The following is a 16,956-nucleotide window of genomic DNA, read 5'->3' on the forward strand; positions in this document are numbered from 1 at the left end:
TCTCTACTATAAAATTAGTAAGTATTATGTAGTTATAAATAAGTATTTTGTGGGGAGCTACTTAGAGACCTTGTAAGTAACCTGTTCCTCATCAAATTTTACCCACTAACTCTAGCAACTGTTAATAATTTTTGCCTGAATCGATTATTCAGTGAGAGCCAACAGTGATTTTCTCATTTTATCATTCCGCTTATATTTATGAGGTGGCATCCAACAGAAGGGTCAAGCTTTGACTTTTCCCCTAATTATTCATGCTCTATAAATATGCATCAGCAGCATGGCCTCGTGGAGTCCTGTTTTATTCAATGAGTTACAGTTTTGCTAGTATTATGCATTTCTTTTTTTTTTTTTTAAGTATTATGTATTTTAATGCTCACATTTCCCCACATTTTACTATGGGGAGTGCCTTTTAGCCAGATCCTGTGTCCTTTCTACATGGCCCCTCATTCTTTGAGCACTTCCTTAGTTCTTTATGGTACAAGATGCTCCTGGATCATCTTGGGCCTTTTCTGCCCCAATCCTGTAACCATCCCTTTCCCAAATGAGCCCCAGCCTCTTAGACTGGATGTGGGCATTTAGAACCCGAGGTCTAGGTGCTGGGTGTGCTCACTGCCACTCAGGTGTCAGCATTCTTCAGCCCTTGCAGCAGACAGAGCCAGGAAATACAAGTGTGAACACGTGCGTGCACATGCGTGCACACACACACACACACACACACATGCACGCACGCACTTGTATGTATTTCTACATCCACCCCATCTCTAAGTAGATTGAAAAATAGTGAGTTCATACTGATACCTCCGAGTCCAATCCAACTCCACAGGCTAAATGCTAGCCTTTCCATCACCCGTATTTGTATCTCCTTTCTCTAGTGGTGAAAAATCTAGCTCCTAAGAGCGTCAACGCTGTCATTTATTTTCTCCATTTCCCTGCATTAACTAATCTCCCAGCCACCAAGGCCATCTCCTGAACTGGTGTGTGCCTGCTGGCCCTGGGCCCGCCGCTCGCCTGGGGGCTGTGCAGGCCACCCCTGGCCGTGTGCTCTTGGCTGGGATACCAGCACTACCTTAGCGGCGTCCAGTCATATAACATCACAGCATCAGACTTTCAGTGTCATTCAGTGTCACCAGACACTGCCCTGTTAAGCACTGGGACACCAAGACCAAAAGACCCCATGCCAAGGGCAGTCCATCAGCACGCCCACAACTGTGTGATACAGTCTGGCAGTGCTGGCGTGGACACACAGCGTGTATAAAAGGCTGTAGAAGCTCAGAAATCAGAGGGTGGCCAGAGAATTTTCTCAGAGGAGGTGACTCTGACTTATGTCCTGACTTGAGACACCCTCCTTGACAGGAACTTGTGGGGGCTCGACTACAGAACTTAACTAGACCATGTCTTGTCACCTTGAGATTGAAGGTGCGTGGAGAGCAGATGGCAAAGGACTCAGTATTTGGGACACGTTTTCTCACACACCGCTGAGGGTTGCGAATGATGACACCGGTGATGTGGCCTGTGACAGTTACCACAAGATTGCTGAGGACGTGGTCGCCCTGCAGAACCTGGGGGTATCCCACTATCGCTTCTCTGTCGCCTGGTCTCGTGTCCTCCCGGATGGAACCACCAAGTACATCAATGAAGCGGGCCTCAACTACTATGAGCGGCTCATTGACGCGCTGCTGGCTGCCAACATCAAGCCCCAGGTGAGGTCGGGCCCAGCCATGCTCTGGTCAAGTCCACGTGTGGGAGCCAGCTGGGCTGGGGGCTCTTTATTCCGTAAACAAACTGCTGTTTTCGGATTCAGTTTTTGAACTGTCAAAAATTCACAAGGTGCAGAATTTTAAACGTAGAAGAGTCCACAGTGAAGATTTTCATTTGATCTCTGACCCCAGCCATCCAGTTCCCCTGCTTAAAGAAGGCAGTCCAGAACCAGTTTGCTGGGTTCTCATGTCCTCCTTTTGCACTGATTAGCTAGAAGATGTATACATGTGTGCATGTTTGTTCCTTTCCCGCCTTTTTCCATACTGGTCACATACATGCATCTTGGTACTTGCTTTTATTTAACAGTATTTCTGACCATATTTCCGTATCCATATCTAGTTTCCTCACTGATTCTTTTTTATTTTATTTTTTATTTTTTTTTAAAGATTTTATTTATTTATTTGACAGACAGAGATCACAAGTAGGCAGAGAGGCAGGCAGAGAGAGAGAGGGAAGCAAGCTCCCTGCTGAGCAGAGAGCCCGATGCGGGACTCGATCCCAGGACCCTGAGATCATGACCTGAGCTGAAGGCAGCGGCTTAACCCACTGAGCCACCCAGGCGCCCCACTGATTCTTTTTTAAAGATACATGCAGTTCTGTTTGTACCTTACCTCTAGAATTACTTTCCTGTTTAGCAACACTCTTCCCTGTGATGTTTCCAGTATTTTGCCATTTTAACCTCTAGTGCAGGGAGTTGTTACAGACATTCCTAATTTTGCCTTGTTATAAATTGATCTGTAGGCTGTGGTTCTAGGAGCAGAGTTACTGGGGCAAAAGGGCACATGTTTTTCAGCTGGGAGTTATTATGAATAATGATACAGAAGCTCACTTGTGAGCTTACTTGGCTCTCACCAAAATTTTGTGAGCCTAAGGACACCTCTGCATTTCCTCTGCTGAGATTACATACTGCAGCCAGACTGTCGCCTCCAGGGTTACAATCTCCCCCCGCCCCCCATGCCCTCGGCCAATAAAGTGCTCTCTGGACTTCTTCCCTCATACTGGTACATGATGTGCAGGTCTTTGTGCCGAGCCAGGGTCACACAGCTGGTAGGCAGCAGAGTCGGCACTCAAACCGGGTCTTCTCCGACCCAGATGTTGACTCTTTCACTTCAGCACTGCTGCCCTCCCCCTCCCAGCAAAGAACCTTTGAACTGCTTGGTCTCCTCATTCGTTCTCAGCTGAGGTAGCGTTTGTGCTCATGTGTGCAGCAGCAGTGATTTCCCTTGAAAGCAGATGGATGGAGCTGCTGGCCTTGCTTTCTCCACAGGTGACCATTTACCACTGGGATCTACCCCAGGCACTCCAGGATGTTGGAGGCTGGGAGAATGAGACCATTGTGCAGCGGTTTAAAGAGTATGCAGATGTGCTCTTCCAGAGGCTCGGGGACAAGGTGAAGTTTTGGATCACCCTGAATGAGCCTTTTGTCATCGCTAACCAGGGCTATGGCTACGGGACATCAGCTCCAGGTGAGGGTCCCAGTCTCAACTCGCCAGCTCTTTGGAGCATGGCATTCTGAGCCCCACCAAGACTTGAAATCCAGGTGGCCCTGGAAGAGGAGGCCAAGAAAGCTTGGTAGCACTGCCTCAGAATCCCTGCCTCTTGTTCAAGGCCGCCTGACATGCAGCAGATTTCCCCTTCTGACACCACTTTTGGTGAAATACGGATTTTACGTGTCAGTACTTCCAAATGGCTTCATTTCTTTGTGCTTTTTTTGCCCTGCCTCAAATGGAAAGATTCCTGAGATCAGGGACAGGGACTAATGGTTGTAGGAAAGGATGAGCTGTCGGACTATACAGGTCCACAGTGTATTTTCTGCAGTTGCAAAACCCAAGTTTCCCAGAATCGATTTGGCTGACCTGAGCTCATCCTGACTTGAACCAATGGGGGGCTGCTCATGGACATGATCTCACTTAGTGTGGGCATTTCTGCTACAGATATGTTTGGGTCCTTGATTACGGAGAGCTCTCCTGGGTCTGGTTGGGGTGCTGTGTAAATATACTATCTGCCAGGTAGTGCTTCTCTAAGACACAAAACCCTTGTACGTCTGGACCACATAATCCCTAAGGATTTTGAATAAGGGATTGTGGACTTGTCCTTGTCCCATTAGAACCATCCAATTAATCCTTTCTCAAATTTTGAGCCCAAGAGAGTGAATTTGTGTTCAGGTGACTCCTTGGGATCACGTGGAAAAGCTGGAAAGAGGGGTGCCTGGGTGGCTCGGTGGGTTAAGGCCTCTGCCTTTGGCTCAGGTCATGATCCCCGGGTCCTGGGATCGAGCCCCACATCAGGCTCTCTGCAGAGAGCCTGTTTCCTCCTCTCTCTCCCTGCCTGCCTCTCTGCATACTTGTGATCTCTGTCTGTCTAATAAAAAATAAAAAAAAAAAAAAAGCTGGAAAGAGCCACAAATCGTTACATTTATCTTCTCTTGGTCCTTGGTGCTTTGGTTTACCATTCCTTCAACTTCCTGCAACACCTGAGAGTTGGCCTTTCTCATGACGTTTCTCTCAAGGAATCTCCGTCAGCTGCTTCCATCAGCTGAATTCTCCAACCCTCACTTCCACTGTGGGTCCCCAGACAGTGCTAGGATGTCAACTCCCAAGGCACATACTCTGCTGGGTACCTGGCCTGAGATATGGGAGCCACATTTACCAAGTATCTTCTTACCAGACACAGTGCTGCTCAGGTTTTCACATACGTGCTCTCATTTCCTTCTCACAAGAACTTTCTTATTGCTCACTTGGCCAAGGAGGAACCTGAAAGACTGAATTATCCAAAGTTACACAGCCAGCTAGAAACCAAAGTTACACAGCTAGGACTTGAATTTGCTTCTTCCTAACACCAAAATCTACAACTCTTTCTCCCCAACATAGAAACCATCTGTAGGGAGAGAGTGGATATTCTTGGTCATGTTCATTCTCCGTTGACATCTGTGTGTTTTTCCAGGAATCTCCTTCAGGCCTGGCACTGCCCCCTACATTGTTGGCCACAACCTAATAAAGGCTCATGCTGAGGCCTGGCATCTGTACAACAACACGTACCGTGCAAGTCAAGGCGGCATGATTTCCATCACCATCAGCAGCGACTGGGCTGAGCCCAGAGATCCCTCCAACCAGGAGGATGTGGAGGCAGCCAGGAGATACGTTCAGGTCTGTTTTTCCTCTGGAAATCGTTAAAACTCTTGCATGTCTTTCCCTCCATTTTTGAGTGAATGGAAATGGAATTACGTGGCAAAACAAAGATTTAGGTTCAAGACCCCATTTTGCTATTACCCGATTTTGTGAGCTTTGGAAAAATCACCTAAACCTTTCTTATACCTTAGTTTTCTCATCTATGAAGCAGAGACAACCTATCTATATCATAGGTTTGCCGTGATCAGAGTTCTTTGAGGTTGAGTTTTTAAGTCTTAAAAATGATTTGTACCTGTAGTCCTTGCTGCATGCAACACGGTTTGAAGGTAACTAACAGAAATTCCATCTCTTCAATTTCTGGTTTGACTATAGTAGCTGATAGAGCTGGGCTGCAATGTCACACTTCACCTGTAGGTGTCGCCATCTAATTTTATTTATTTGGCCTAAGAATTACTTGGGTTGAGGGCCTTTGGATTCTGTGAAACTCATTAGTGCCCATAATTTTCCACTTCTGTGAGTTTAACATAAAGACATGCACATGCATAAGGACATAAGGTCATGGAATTGTGCTCCTAGAAAGTAGTCACAGGGTGCCTGGCTGGCTCAGTTGGTTAAGTGTCAGGTTCTTGATTCTGGTTCAAGTCATGACCTCAGGGTGGTGAGATGGAGCCCCGTATGGGGTTCTGTGCTCAGCACAGAGTCTGCTTAAGATTCTCCCCCTCTCTTTCTGTCCCTCCCCCTGCTCACACTCTAAATAAATAAATCTTTTTTTTTTTTTAAGATTTTATTTATTTGACAGAGAGAGAGATCACAAGTAGAGAAAGAGAGGAGGAGGCAGGCTCCCTGCCTAGCAGAGAGCCCGATATGGGTCTCAATCCCAGAACCCTGAGATCAGTAAATAAATAAATCTTAAAAAAATAATAAAGTAGAATCACTAGTAGGCAGATGCCAACAAACTAGCCCATCCTTCCCTCAGTGTGAGCCCCTGACGTGAGGAGAGAAAAGAATGGTCTTTTCCAGGGCACAGCTTTTCCCTGGCTCTTGCTACTGTCCCTGATGGGGTTAGAAAGCACCCTGTCCCATGTTTTAGCATCAGAAAAGGCAAGTGTCTCTTCTCCACACCAGCCCTCACTTTTGGCTCTGTGGGGGAGCTCGAAGGCAGCAGTATTCTGAGGGGAGAACATGGGTCTTTGCTTGCCAGACTTCTCACAAGAGAACTTGGTAACTGCAATCAAATTAATGAATGCAAAAAGAGCTTAATTTTCCCATTTGTTAGCCAGGTGGGGAAAAGCCCTTGGGACAAAAATAATGCATCTCTCCTTTTAGACTCACAGAACTGGTAAATTAGAGCGATAATTATCCTGAAATAAAAACCCCCAAACCCTCAGGAAAAGGTTAGGCTCTAACTTCATCAGATTGAGCCACCTGCTGAACTGTGATACTGAGGCCCAGGACGATATACACGTACCCTAAAGTCAGCTTCCACGGAAAGGAACACTTTGTTGCCTCGAGTGCACAAAGCCTCTTTCACCAGGGTGTGTGTATTCCAAAGCCGCCTGAGAATGGAGGGCTGCCCTCCCCCACATTTAAGACATTAGCCAGCAGGTGGGGGGGGGGCAGCGATGAGGAGAGACCGAAGAAGCCTCTCAGAACCCCAGCATCATAGCATTTGGGTGCCACATATCCACCCTAAGGGTAAGGTGGTCTGGACCCCATTACAGAAAATGGGCTGGAAAATTCCGCAGGAACTTTTGGCCTTGAGCAGCCAGGAAAGCCTTGCAGCTCCGCCCTCCCCAGAGAGTTCTGGTTGAACCTTAGGCAGATGATGGGGAAGGGGCTTGCTCTGCGGTGAGAGGAAATCCACAGCCTGGAGGCTTCTAGTCTCTTCTGGTCTTCTGCGAGACCCTGCCAAGGACAGTCTGCTGAGTCCTGAGGCAGTGCTCAGTGCAGTTCTTCTCCTTTTGGGGTGCGGGGGTTGTGAATCTCTGCAACATGCAAACAGCTGCAGAGGGGATGTGAGTTTAAGCCCAGGGTGGGGCGGTGGTTCAGAGGAAGGGGAGGGTTCTGAGGCCCGGGACTTGTGAGGAGAGCTGCTGTCTCCTAGTGTGACCCCCCGGTAATGCCCAGGCTCTCACCCCCACCCCACCTGCAGTTTATGGGAGGCTGGTTCGCGCATCCTATTTTCAAGAATGGCGATTACAACGAGGGGATGAAGACACGGATCCGTGACAGAAGCTTGGCCGCAGGCCTCAGCAAGTCTCGGTAGGTCCTGGTGTCCAGACACTCAGCCAGGAAAAGGTCAGGAGGAAGTCTGGTCTGTGATACCAAACTGTGGCTTCTGGTGGACAGCTCAGTGGTGAGTGTGTGGCTGTTGGGGTCAGAGAGGCCGGTCTTAGGCTGCTGGGAAGACTGAACATGATTGTGCATGTGAAGCTCTTAGCCCAGGGCAGGGCCTTGCTAGGTGTTTGACAAAAGGTAGAACAGACAGGAAATTTGTCTCAAAGGCACCAACTTTTTAGCAACCCACTACTTCATGCAAGGACAAACTCTCCAGCTCATCCTACTTACATATCACCACCTTACAAGTGAATGTGGGTAGCAGTGGGTGACTGCCAGGCATGTGCGTTCTGTCACTTGGCCAGTAGGGGGCGATGGTTGCACCAAAGTAGTCCTAGTTGGGGCCCACTCCTCTTCCTGTCAAGGGAGTAATAGCAACAGGGACACCTAGCATTTATACATCTTCTATTGGCACTCTGAGTCGTATTTAGGGAGGGATAAACTGAGGCACAAAGATTGCGGCAAGATTGGGCGCTTGGGTGGCTCAGTGGGTTAAAGCCTCTGCCTTCGGCTCAGGTCATGATGTCAGGGTCCTGGGATCGAGCCCCACATCGGGCTCTCTGCTCAGTGGGGAACCTGCTTCCTCCTCTCTCTCTCTGCGCCTGCCTCTCTGCCTACTTGTGATCTCTGTCAAATAAATAAATAAAATCTTAAAAAAAAAAAAAGATTACGGCAAGATTATCCAGCTACTGAAGTAGAGCTGGGATTTGAAACCAAGCTGACTCCAGGGCCCACACGCTGAGTCTAAGAGTCATCTGGCTAGGATTAGAGGTGTTTTGTGCAGAAGGGGAGTGATCTGGCCTTATGGGAATACACCCACAAGCTCCAAGGGGACTCATGGGACCATGAGCAGGGAGGGTAAAAGGAATTCCAAAGGTATGAATTCTTAACATAGCTGGCCAGTCTTGCCCTTATGTAGCCCAGCTGTGCAGTCTCAATAATCCAGTCCCCATCCTTACAATGCACTCCTGCCCCGGCTAGGGTAAGTCCTGTGGAGCGGGCTGTGCCTTGGGGTCTGATGTGCTAACTCTGGTCTCCACTAAGCAAGCTGGCACTGACACAACTCTGCTGAGCACCTACCGTGTCCCCAGATCAGGGCAAGTCAGTAAGGTGTGTATAAGGAGAGGCTTCCGAGTCTGGGTCCTCAAGCTGCTGACATGTCAGCTGGGAAGAGAGTAAGCTCACACCACTACAGTTCTCTTCCCGAATTTCTCCATACAAAGAAAACTCAAACGATGAGATGAGGGTGGGCAGAACAAGAAGACTTCATGGACAAGGTGGGACACCAGTTAAGCTGGGTCTTAACCATGAGTAGTGTGTGGGAGAGCAGAGGGCATTCCAACTGAGGAGAAGGGTGTGAGCGCTGGCCTGGTGGGAATGAGTGGGATACCTGCAATTGAGAGCTGGGGGGATTGGCTCAATGGCTAGGGCAGGGGGCGGTGGCAAGCCCACAGGGCAGAGAGCCTGGAGGCCAGGCACAGGGCCTCAGCCTTGATGCCACAAGCCCTAAGGAGCTACTGCTAGCTCCTGGGTAGGAGAGTGAGGGGCATGAGGGGTTTAGGCTTTAGTTTTCTCCCAACGTTTCAGAAACCCCAGTGGGGGAAGGTTTTGATCCACTAGGTTACTGGCAGCAAAAATTTCAGTCAAGATGAAAGTGCCAGGTGCCCAGGCAGGGTAGTTGGAGCACTCCCAAATCCTGCCCCAGGACATTTTCTCCCCAAAGCATGATGCTCAAGCCCCACACTTCTCATGGCTCCTTCCATCCAGGCTCCCAGAGTTCACGGAGAGTGAGAAGAAGAGGATCAATGGTACCTATGACTTTTTTGGGTTTAATCACTACACCACCATCCTGGCCTACAACCTTGACTATGCCTCTTGGATCTCTTCCTTTGATGCAGACAGGTAAGTCGGCCCACAGGGCATCTGGAGCAGTCTCTGGAGAAGACAGCAAGGTGCCCCTTTGCCCAGCTCTTACTGCATAGCCTAGAAAGCTGCCTCCTGACGCCATACATCCTGGAATTTGATGATGAGTCCCCTCCTGAGACACCTAATCAAACCTCTGTCAGTCTGCTAATAACACTGGCTAGCATTTCCAAGGTGCTTCCTGTTGAGACAGACATGCTTGGAGTTTTGTCAAACATGGTCAAGACTTTAAATATTTTTCTTCCCTTGTTTTTCTTCTTTGGTCAAATTTGTTTCAATTATCAGATGTATTTCAGTCAAACAGGTTGGGTTTACCCCCCCCCCCCGGCTTTGGGGTAAAGGTGAAACTATAAACTATTATTTCTGCATTACACAAATGCAGTCATGGTGGAAACATCAGAAAGCAAGAATAGGAAATTTTTGTGGGTGTCATTCCAGAAGTTTATGCATATGTGTAGAGGGTAAGCTACCTCTCCTTCTCCTCATAAATAGAACATGTAAGTACATACATTATATAAACTACATGATATATAGTATAGTTTATATAGTATAGATATATATATCTTATGTAAACTATGTAAGATGTATAGTATATATATGTATTCATAGTTATGAATTTATACATAAAAATATATTACCCAAAACCGAGATTATATATATACACACACTGTCTTGCTCCTTTTGTAACAAGCATGTTTCCACATCAGCTGTGAATCTGTCTCGGTTCTTTTAAAACAAACATCTACCCATCCACTGCATTCTGCAACCCCCCGAGTTGGACTCTGACGGGGTTGAGAAAACACTTCCCTGCTGGTCCCTGGCTGAGCACCCACGGGACTCTTGCTGCCTCCTGATTCCTGGCACTCTCTCCCTGTGACCTGTGTTCAACTTTAAAAATGTTCTGGATCCAGTTCAGCTGAGCAAGAAAAATTGTTACTGATAAGACTTTTTTTTTTTTTTTTTTTCTGAAGGATTTGGACGTTAAGATCTAAATAATTGGTCCTTATTTGAAATGTATGACTCTGCAGAGAAAGACAAATAACATATGATCTCATTCATATGAGAAATTTAAGAAGGAAAATAGATGAACACATGGGAAGGGGAGAAAAGGAAAGGAGAGAGGGAAACAAACCATAGAAGACTCTTAACAAAAGAGAACTGAAGGGTGGTGGAGGTACATGGGTGGGAGATGGGCTGCGTGAGTGATTACGGAGGGCACTTGTGGTGATGAGCACTGGGTGTTCAAGTGATGAATCACTGAATTCTATAGTGGAAACCAATATTGCACTGTAGGTTAAGCAAAATTAAACAACAACAAGAAGTGTGATTCTGGAGACATTCAGGTTTCTGTGCTTTCCCCAGCAGTTGCTTCCTTGGCATAAGATATTGCCCTCTCCAGGTCCATCACTGGACAGAGGCAGGGCCTTGGGCACTTAAAGCAGGTCCCAGCCTATGTGTTCCCTGTACTCACACAAATGGGGGCCCAACCATGGGTGCCTGCGGCCACACCTGTGGTGCTGACTAGATGTCCTTTATGCAGGGAAGCCCATTCTCTCTCCCAACTCAGCACTCAAATCCTACTGGAGACTGTGATCAGGGAATCCCAGAGCCTTTCACACCCTTTGGAGGGTACACTCCATGAGTGAAACCGTTCATCTGTGGAGGTGCAAACAGCTCAGGTGGCCTGTCACAGCTAGGCCAGCAACAGGCAGTACGAACTAACAAAAAGAGAAGAATGTGAGGCAACCGGACTCATCCGCAGTTAGCTATGACTGTTAAGTCTAGACTAAACCTAATGCTTTTCCTAGTATAAACCCTGCTTTGTGTTTATGCAAAGGGCCTCTTGGGATTTACACATTGAGACCTATCTCTTGTGTTTGAACCTGTAGGGGAGTGGCCTCCATCACAGATCGCTCTTGGCCTGATTCTGGTTCCTTTTGGCTGAAGATGACACCTTTTGGCTTCAGGAGGATACTGAACTGGTTAAAGGAGGAGTACAACAACCCCCCAATTTATGTAACAGAGAATGGAGTGTCCCAACGGGGAGAAACGGACCTCAATGACACCCTAAGAATCTACTACCTCCGCAGTTACATCAACGAAGCCCTCAAAGGTAGGACAGGCCTATCCCCTCCCTGTGCACCTTTTACCACTGGAAACACCTGCTTACATTTCCAGTTGGGAGAATACTGCAACCACGAGACCCCATCATGAGAAAGAGGCTGCTGCTCCCTCCTGTTAGGCTTAAGCTTTTCTTTGAGGCTGCACTCTTGAGTCTTCTCCTTCTTAGATGTAAGCTCAGCAAGCAAACCCAGTTGCCTGATACAGCGAGACTTGAATTCCTGGCAGTCATCAGCTCTGCCATATCATCCCTGATGTCTGATGTCCCTGAACAACAGTGGCCTGCTGGAAGCAGGTGCTGGGAGGAGGAGGGGTAAGATGCGGGGGCAGTCTGTAGGGTCTTCTGTTCCTCAAGTGAAAGTTTGAGACCCTCAGCTCAGCAGGATGGGGTGGGATAGGATGGGATTAGGACAAGGGACTGTAAGTAATGCTGAGTGAAAGAGTGAGTGCTGCAGCAGCGGAGAGAAATGGTTAGAAAGTTCTAGTCCAGTGGAAATCTTTTCCAAGGGCCACTTACTTACTTTTGGAAAAAGCATGAACACTTAAGGCACTCCCCAAGACTGGTATCCCAACATGTGGAGACAGGATGGCAGGTGACTGAGCAGGATTAATGTAGTCTACCCATGCACTCCCATTCAGGACTGAGCCTTTCTGGGAAAATGCTGATGGCTCTAAGTCCATCCACAGCCGACTCTTCACCTGCAGGCGGGGACTGTGGGAGAGCTGTGGGCAGGTGTGGCTTCTGTAGGCCTGGTAGAATGGGCTCTTGTAAAACAAAGGAAACTCACGCTGTGGCCTCTGCATTTGGGCAGCTGTGCAGGATAAGGTGGACCTCCGAGGATACACGGTTTGGAGTGTGATGGACAATTTTGAGTGGGCCACAGGCTTCGCAGAGAGGTTTGGTCTGCATTTTGTGAACTACACAGACCCTTCTCTCCCAAGAATCCCAAAAGCATCAGCCAAGTTCTTTGCCTCTATAGCCCGGTGCAACGGCTTCCCTGACCCTGCTGCGGGGCCACACCCTTGTCTCCAGTCAGAAGGTGAAGAAGGTGAGATATGGCTCTGGGAGGGACTAAAACCAGAGGGTGGGAGAGACATTTTCAGTCTATTCTCCTTTATTCCCCACCTCTCTGCCTTTCCAATATTTACTCTTTTTTTTTTTTTAAGATTTTATTTATTTATTTAACAGACAGAGATCACAAGTAGGCAGAGAGGCAGGCAGAGAGAGAGGGGGAAGCAGGTTCCCTGCCAAGCAGAGAGCCCGATGCAGGGCTCGATCCCAGGACCATGGGATCATGACCTGAGCCGAAGGCAGAGGTTTAACCCACTGAGCCACCCAGGCGCCCCTCCAATATTTATTTACTTTCACTCATTCATTCAACCAGTATTTTCTTTGAATGCTCCAGACATTGTTAGGATGAAACAAAGGAACCGAGGATTAATGTTACATCTAGAAACTAGGCCCTGGTCTGGGAAGAGCAAGTCTAGATTCTTGTCCCAACCCTACCACTAACTGTGCCACCTGAGGCAAGAAACTAGGCACACACCTCCAGGTGGACATGAGGGTCTAACATACAATACTGACTGCAAACAGTGACTGGCATGATGTAAGGGGCCCAATATTTGAATGACTAAAAAAGCATAAATTACTACTACAGAAAAGAAATAATTATCCACTTTACTCCAACTGTTGACAGATTTTTAAAAAAATTACAACTACGTTCCTTCATTCACAGGTTCAGTAACTCAGTGAAAGGGCTACATCCTGTCGTCACCTCAGCAACGAGCTCGCTCTGGATACGTGTGACTCTATTCTAAGGACGTAGCTTGGGCTTAACATCAGTTAACATTGATCTGATAACCAAATCTGTAGGAGTGCATAAATTGTCCTTTGTCTTCCTCTCCTAGATGCTGGACCTACCATCAGCCCTATGAGAGAAGAGGAAGTGCAGTTCCTGGGGTTAACACTAAGAGCGACAGAAGCCCAGACAGCTTTGTATGTACTCTTTTCTCTTGCAATTCTTGGCGTCTCTTGTGTGACATTTCTGTCCTACAAGTACTGTAAGCACTCCAAGCAAGGGAAAACACAACCAGGCCAACAGGAATTGAGTACTATTTCTGCATTCTGACCTACAAGTTACCACTAGCTCCACTTCTGCAAAACAAGCCTAGTTTGCCTGTATACCTTCACTGCCCACAGAACTCCTCAGGATCTTCTATTCTGCCCAGGCGGGATTTCTTCATCAAACCTCTGCACTGTTAGTACATGAATCTTACCACTCTCTAAGATGGAAATACACGCATCTTGTCCCAGTATCAGGAATTCATCAGAGCACTGGAAGACCCTGCACCTGGCTCTTGTGGAAAGAAACAAGTACGGACCTCATCTGGTGGTTCTGTGAGCCACTTAACCGGGTCGCTTTAAGGTTCAGCAGCTTCAAAGGTAGAAATATGAGCAAAAACCATAGCAATCCTTTTAATAAGACACTGTGCAGATGGACTGCATTGTCACCTCCTGCCTCCCTTCAAACTGCCTCCCAGTCTCAGACCTTGTGTTGCTCAGAAAAAAATGGTACTATAAGCCATGCCCTATATCCTGTAGCTGCTTCTCCTTGAGAAGGTAGGTTCCACAGAATTCATGCAGTCACACAAGCCCTCTCGGGCTTCTAAGCTTTTCCACCAGACACATGCTTTCTGCTTACATTGTATATTCCTTGGGCAGAGATACCCTGACATCCAAAGAGAGATGACCTCTGAATGATCCTCTCTCAGCCACTTTAATGTCCTTCCTGCCTTTCCCCTGCCCAGGATGACTTCTAAGGACAAGTATAGCCTTCAAGGGCCTTGTAATCTGACCATGGTTCACTTAACCTGTTTCTCTTCTTTCTCTCTGTGGTAATTCTGAACCTTGTGTAAGCCCTTGACTATCCCCTCTTCCTTTCTTTGCAAATACTATTCTTCTTCCTAGGATGCACCTTATTCTGAAAACGCCTTCACATCTCAGCTCACATAATGCACTCTTCCCCCTGCATAGCTTCCCCTAAATTCCCCAAAACCTGTCTCTTCCCTGTCCCTTCTGCCTAAATGGAAGGGGCTATAATACGGACAGCTTGTCCATATTATACTGGGAGTGTGTATTTCTCTACTATCAGCCTCTTGAGGATAAAGGACCATGTCTCTACCAAGCACATTCTGGAGACAGAGCACAGAAAGCACACCTGCTCCTTTTGTGTGTTTATTCACAAAACACATCCAGAGTGCTGGTGGGAGCACAGAAAAATGATGTGGTCTTTATCAATTCCCCTCAAGGTGCTAATAACAGTAAGATAATCCCAGTGTAGAATACTTAAAAACTTATTTGGTCTATATATTCTTTCTAGATATCAGGGAAAATGTTATTTAAAAAGTAGTTTTCAGCTAGATTTAAGAGCGATCATGGGGTGCCCGGCTGGCTCAGTCAGTGGAGCTTACGACTCTTGACCACAGGGTCATGAGTTTGAGTCCCACGTGTGACATGGAGTTTATTTAAAATAAATGACTGATTATGCTTGAAATTTTGTTCCTTTCAGGCATTCTTTACTTGAACCTGTTGTATCTGTAGAAATTTCCTATCAAATGTTTCACTGCTGGGCGCCTGGGTGGCTTAGTTGGTTAAGCAACTGCCTTCCGCTCAGGTCATGATCCTGGAGTACCGGGATTGATTCCCACATGGGCTCCCAGCTCCACAGGGAGTCTACTTCTCCCCACTCTGACCTTCTCCTCTCTCATCTCTCTCTCAAATAAATAAAATCTTAAAAAAAAAAAAAAAAGTTTCACTGCTAGAAGCATTTTCCTCCATCAGTAGCTTGGAAAAGTTTTTGTCAGAAGGGGGTAAGGGGGGCGCCTGGGTGGCTCAGTGGGTTAAGCCTCTGCCTTCGGCTCAGGTCATGATCTCGGGGTCCTGGGATCGAGTCCCGCATCGGGCTCTCTGCTCAGCGGAGAGCCTGCTTCCTCCTCTCTCTCTCTCTCTGCCTGCCTCTCTGCCTACTTGTGATCTCTCTCTGTGAAATAAATAAAAATAAAAATCTTTAAAAAAAAAAAAAGGGGGGTAAGGGTAGTTCTGAGAGAAAGACTCAGTATTTTAAGTTGTCAATTACCTCTAAATCTCAAAATCAATGTAACTTTTTGGGGAGGGGGACACAGACTGATAGGAAGTTTCACATTAAATAAACTTGTAGGAAGAGCCAGAACAATCTGGGCAAAAAAAGAACATTAAAACATTATAAAGGGGCACCTGTGTGGCTCACTTGTTAAGCATTTGCCTTCAGCTCAGGTCATGATCCCAGGGTCCTGGGGTCGAGCCTCTCATCAGGCTCTCTGCTCGGTGGGAAGCTTGCTTCCCCTCTCCCTCTCTCCCTGCTTGTATTCCCTCTCTCCCTGTCTGTCAAATAAATAAATAAAATCTTTAAAAAAAAATCCACAAAACATTACAGAGCTAGTTATAAAAAAAAATAGTGTGGTAGCAGAAAGAGAAAAGAGATCAACAAAAGACAAGACTGTACACATAACTACACAGGGCATAAAGGACAGGACAAAGGTGGCATACCAAATTAGGGGGACAGACAGAGTAGTCCATAAATGGTGGTGGTCAAGAGGTTAGCTCCTGAAGATGTTAGCCACAGGGAAGGGAGCCAGATCCCATCCCAGGATACTAGATTTAAATGTAAAAAAAAAAAATGAAACCATGAGAAAACTAGGACAGATGGGTGAATTTTTAAAAAAGTTAACTCTCGAAGAGAGGTATTTATAAGCAAGACTTAGGACCCAGAGGCCGTAAAGAAAATCATGGTTAATCTGATCATACAAATACTGTGGCAAAAAATTACTGTCAACATACTCACAAAAGATAAACAAGGAGAAAATACTGATAGCATATTCTAGACGAAGGGCTAAATTTCTTTATGCACATGGAATTCTTATAAATCAATAAAGATGAAAAAAACTGGCAAATACAGGCAGTTCTCAAACTGAAATGACCAATAATATTAAAAGATGCTCAACTACATTTGTGATCAATACAATGCATATAAAATGCAAACACTTCCATTTACCACTGACAAAGATGAAAAAGTGTAAGTGTTGGTAAGAATGTGGGGAAATCAACTTTCTCACACACTGTCAATGGGAGGGTATATTCACAGAGCATTTACAGGCGGCATTCTGGCAGTTTCATTTATAATCCAAACTGCAAACACTCCATGACTCAGTTATACAAACATATTCCACTGGTATATTTTCACAGCTAAGAAGATACTGTCCCAAAGATGTTCAGTATAGCAGTATTTCTAATAGAAAAACAAAAACAAGTGGAAAAAAAAAACCTGTAATAATTAATGGATGCCACCAGGGAACAGATAAGTTGGGGTATATTTATCAAGTAAAATGTTACATAGCCATTGATAATGAGGTAGCTATGTGTTGACAGGGAAAGAGCTACACTGTGTAAGTAAACAAGATGCAAGTGTATATAATATGATCCTATTTTAAAATTACCACATATTGGCTTATAAATGCTTAACATTTTTCTGAAGATTACAAAAGAAACTCTTATTAAAGGTTACCCCTGGGGACTAGAACTGGGGTAAGATGTAAGGAAAGAGACTTTTATTTTACAGCCTTCTATATTGTTTGGAATTTTTTACTAAGTATA

General features: G+C 46.3%; 1 protein-coding gene across 1 annotated transcript in view; it reads left to right on the top strand.

Annotated features, from left to right (window-relative positions):
* LOC111143551 (lactase) overlaps positions 1-13,713 on the top strand; it is a 50,840-nt gene extending 37,127 nt beyond the window's left edge. The window contains exons 10-17 of the mRNA XM_022497380.1: positions 1,410-1,700; positions 3,026-3,224; positions 4,702-4,904; positions 7,039-7,148; positions 8,991-9,125; positions 11,036-11,259; positions 12,080-12,307; positions 13,176-13,713. Coding sequence (XP_022353088.1) covers positions 1,410-1,700; positions 3,026-3,224; positions 4,702-4,904; positions 7,039-7,148; positions 8,991-9,125; positions 11,036-11,259; positions 12,080-12,307; positions 13,176-13,396 — 1,611 coding nt within the window. The 3' untranslated portion in view covers positions 13,397-13,713. The remainder of the gene's footprint in view (positions 1-1,409; positions 1,701-3,025; positions 3,225-4,701; positions 4,905-7,038; positions 7,149-8,990; positions 9,126-11,035; positions 11,260-12,079; positions 12,308-13,175) is intronic.
* Positions 13,714-16,956: the final 3,243 nt, after the last annotated feature.

This window comes from Enhydra lutris, unplaced genomic scaffold, assembly GCF_002288905.1.
Source record: "Enhydra lutris kenyoni isolate GAN:26980312 unplaced genomic scaffold, ASM228890v2 scaffoldscaffold1, whole genome shotgun sequence".
NCBI lineage: Eukaryota > Metazoa > Chordata > Mammalia > Carnivora > Mustelidae > Enhydra > Enhydra lutris.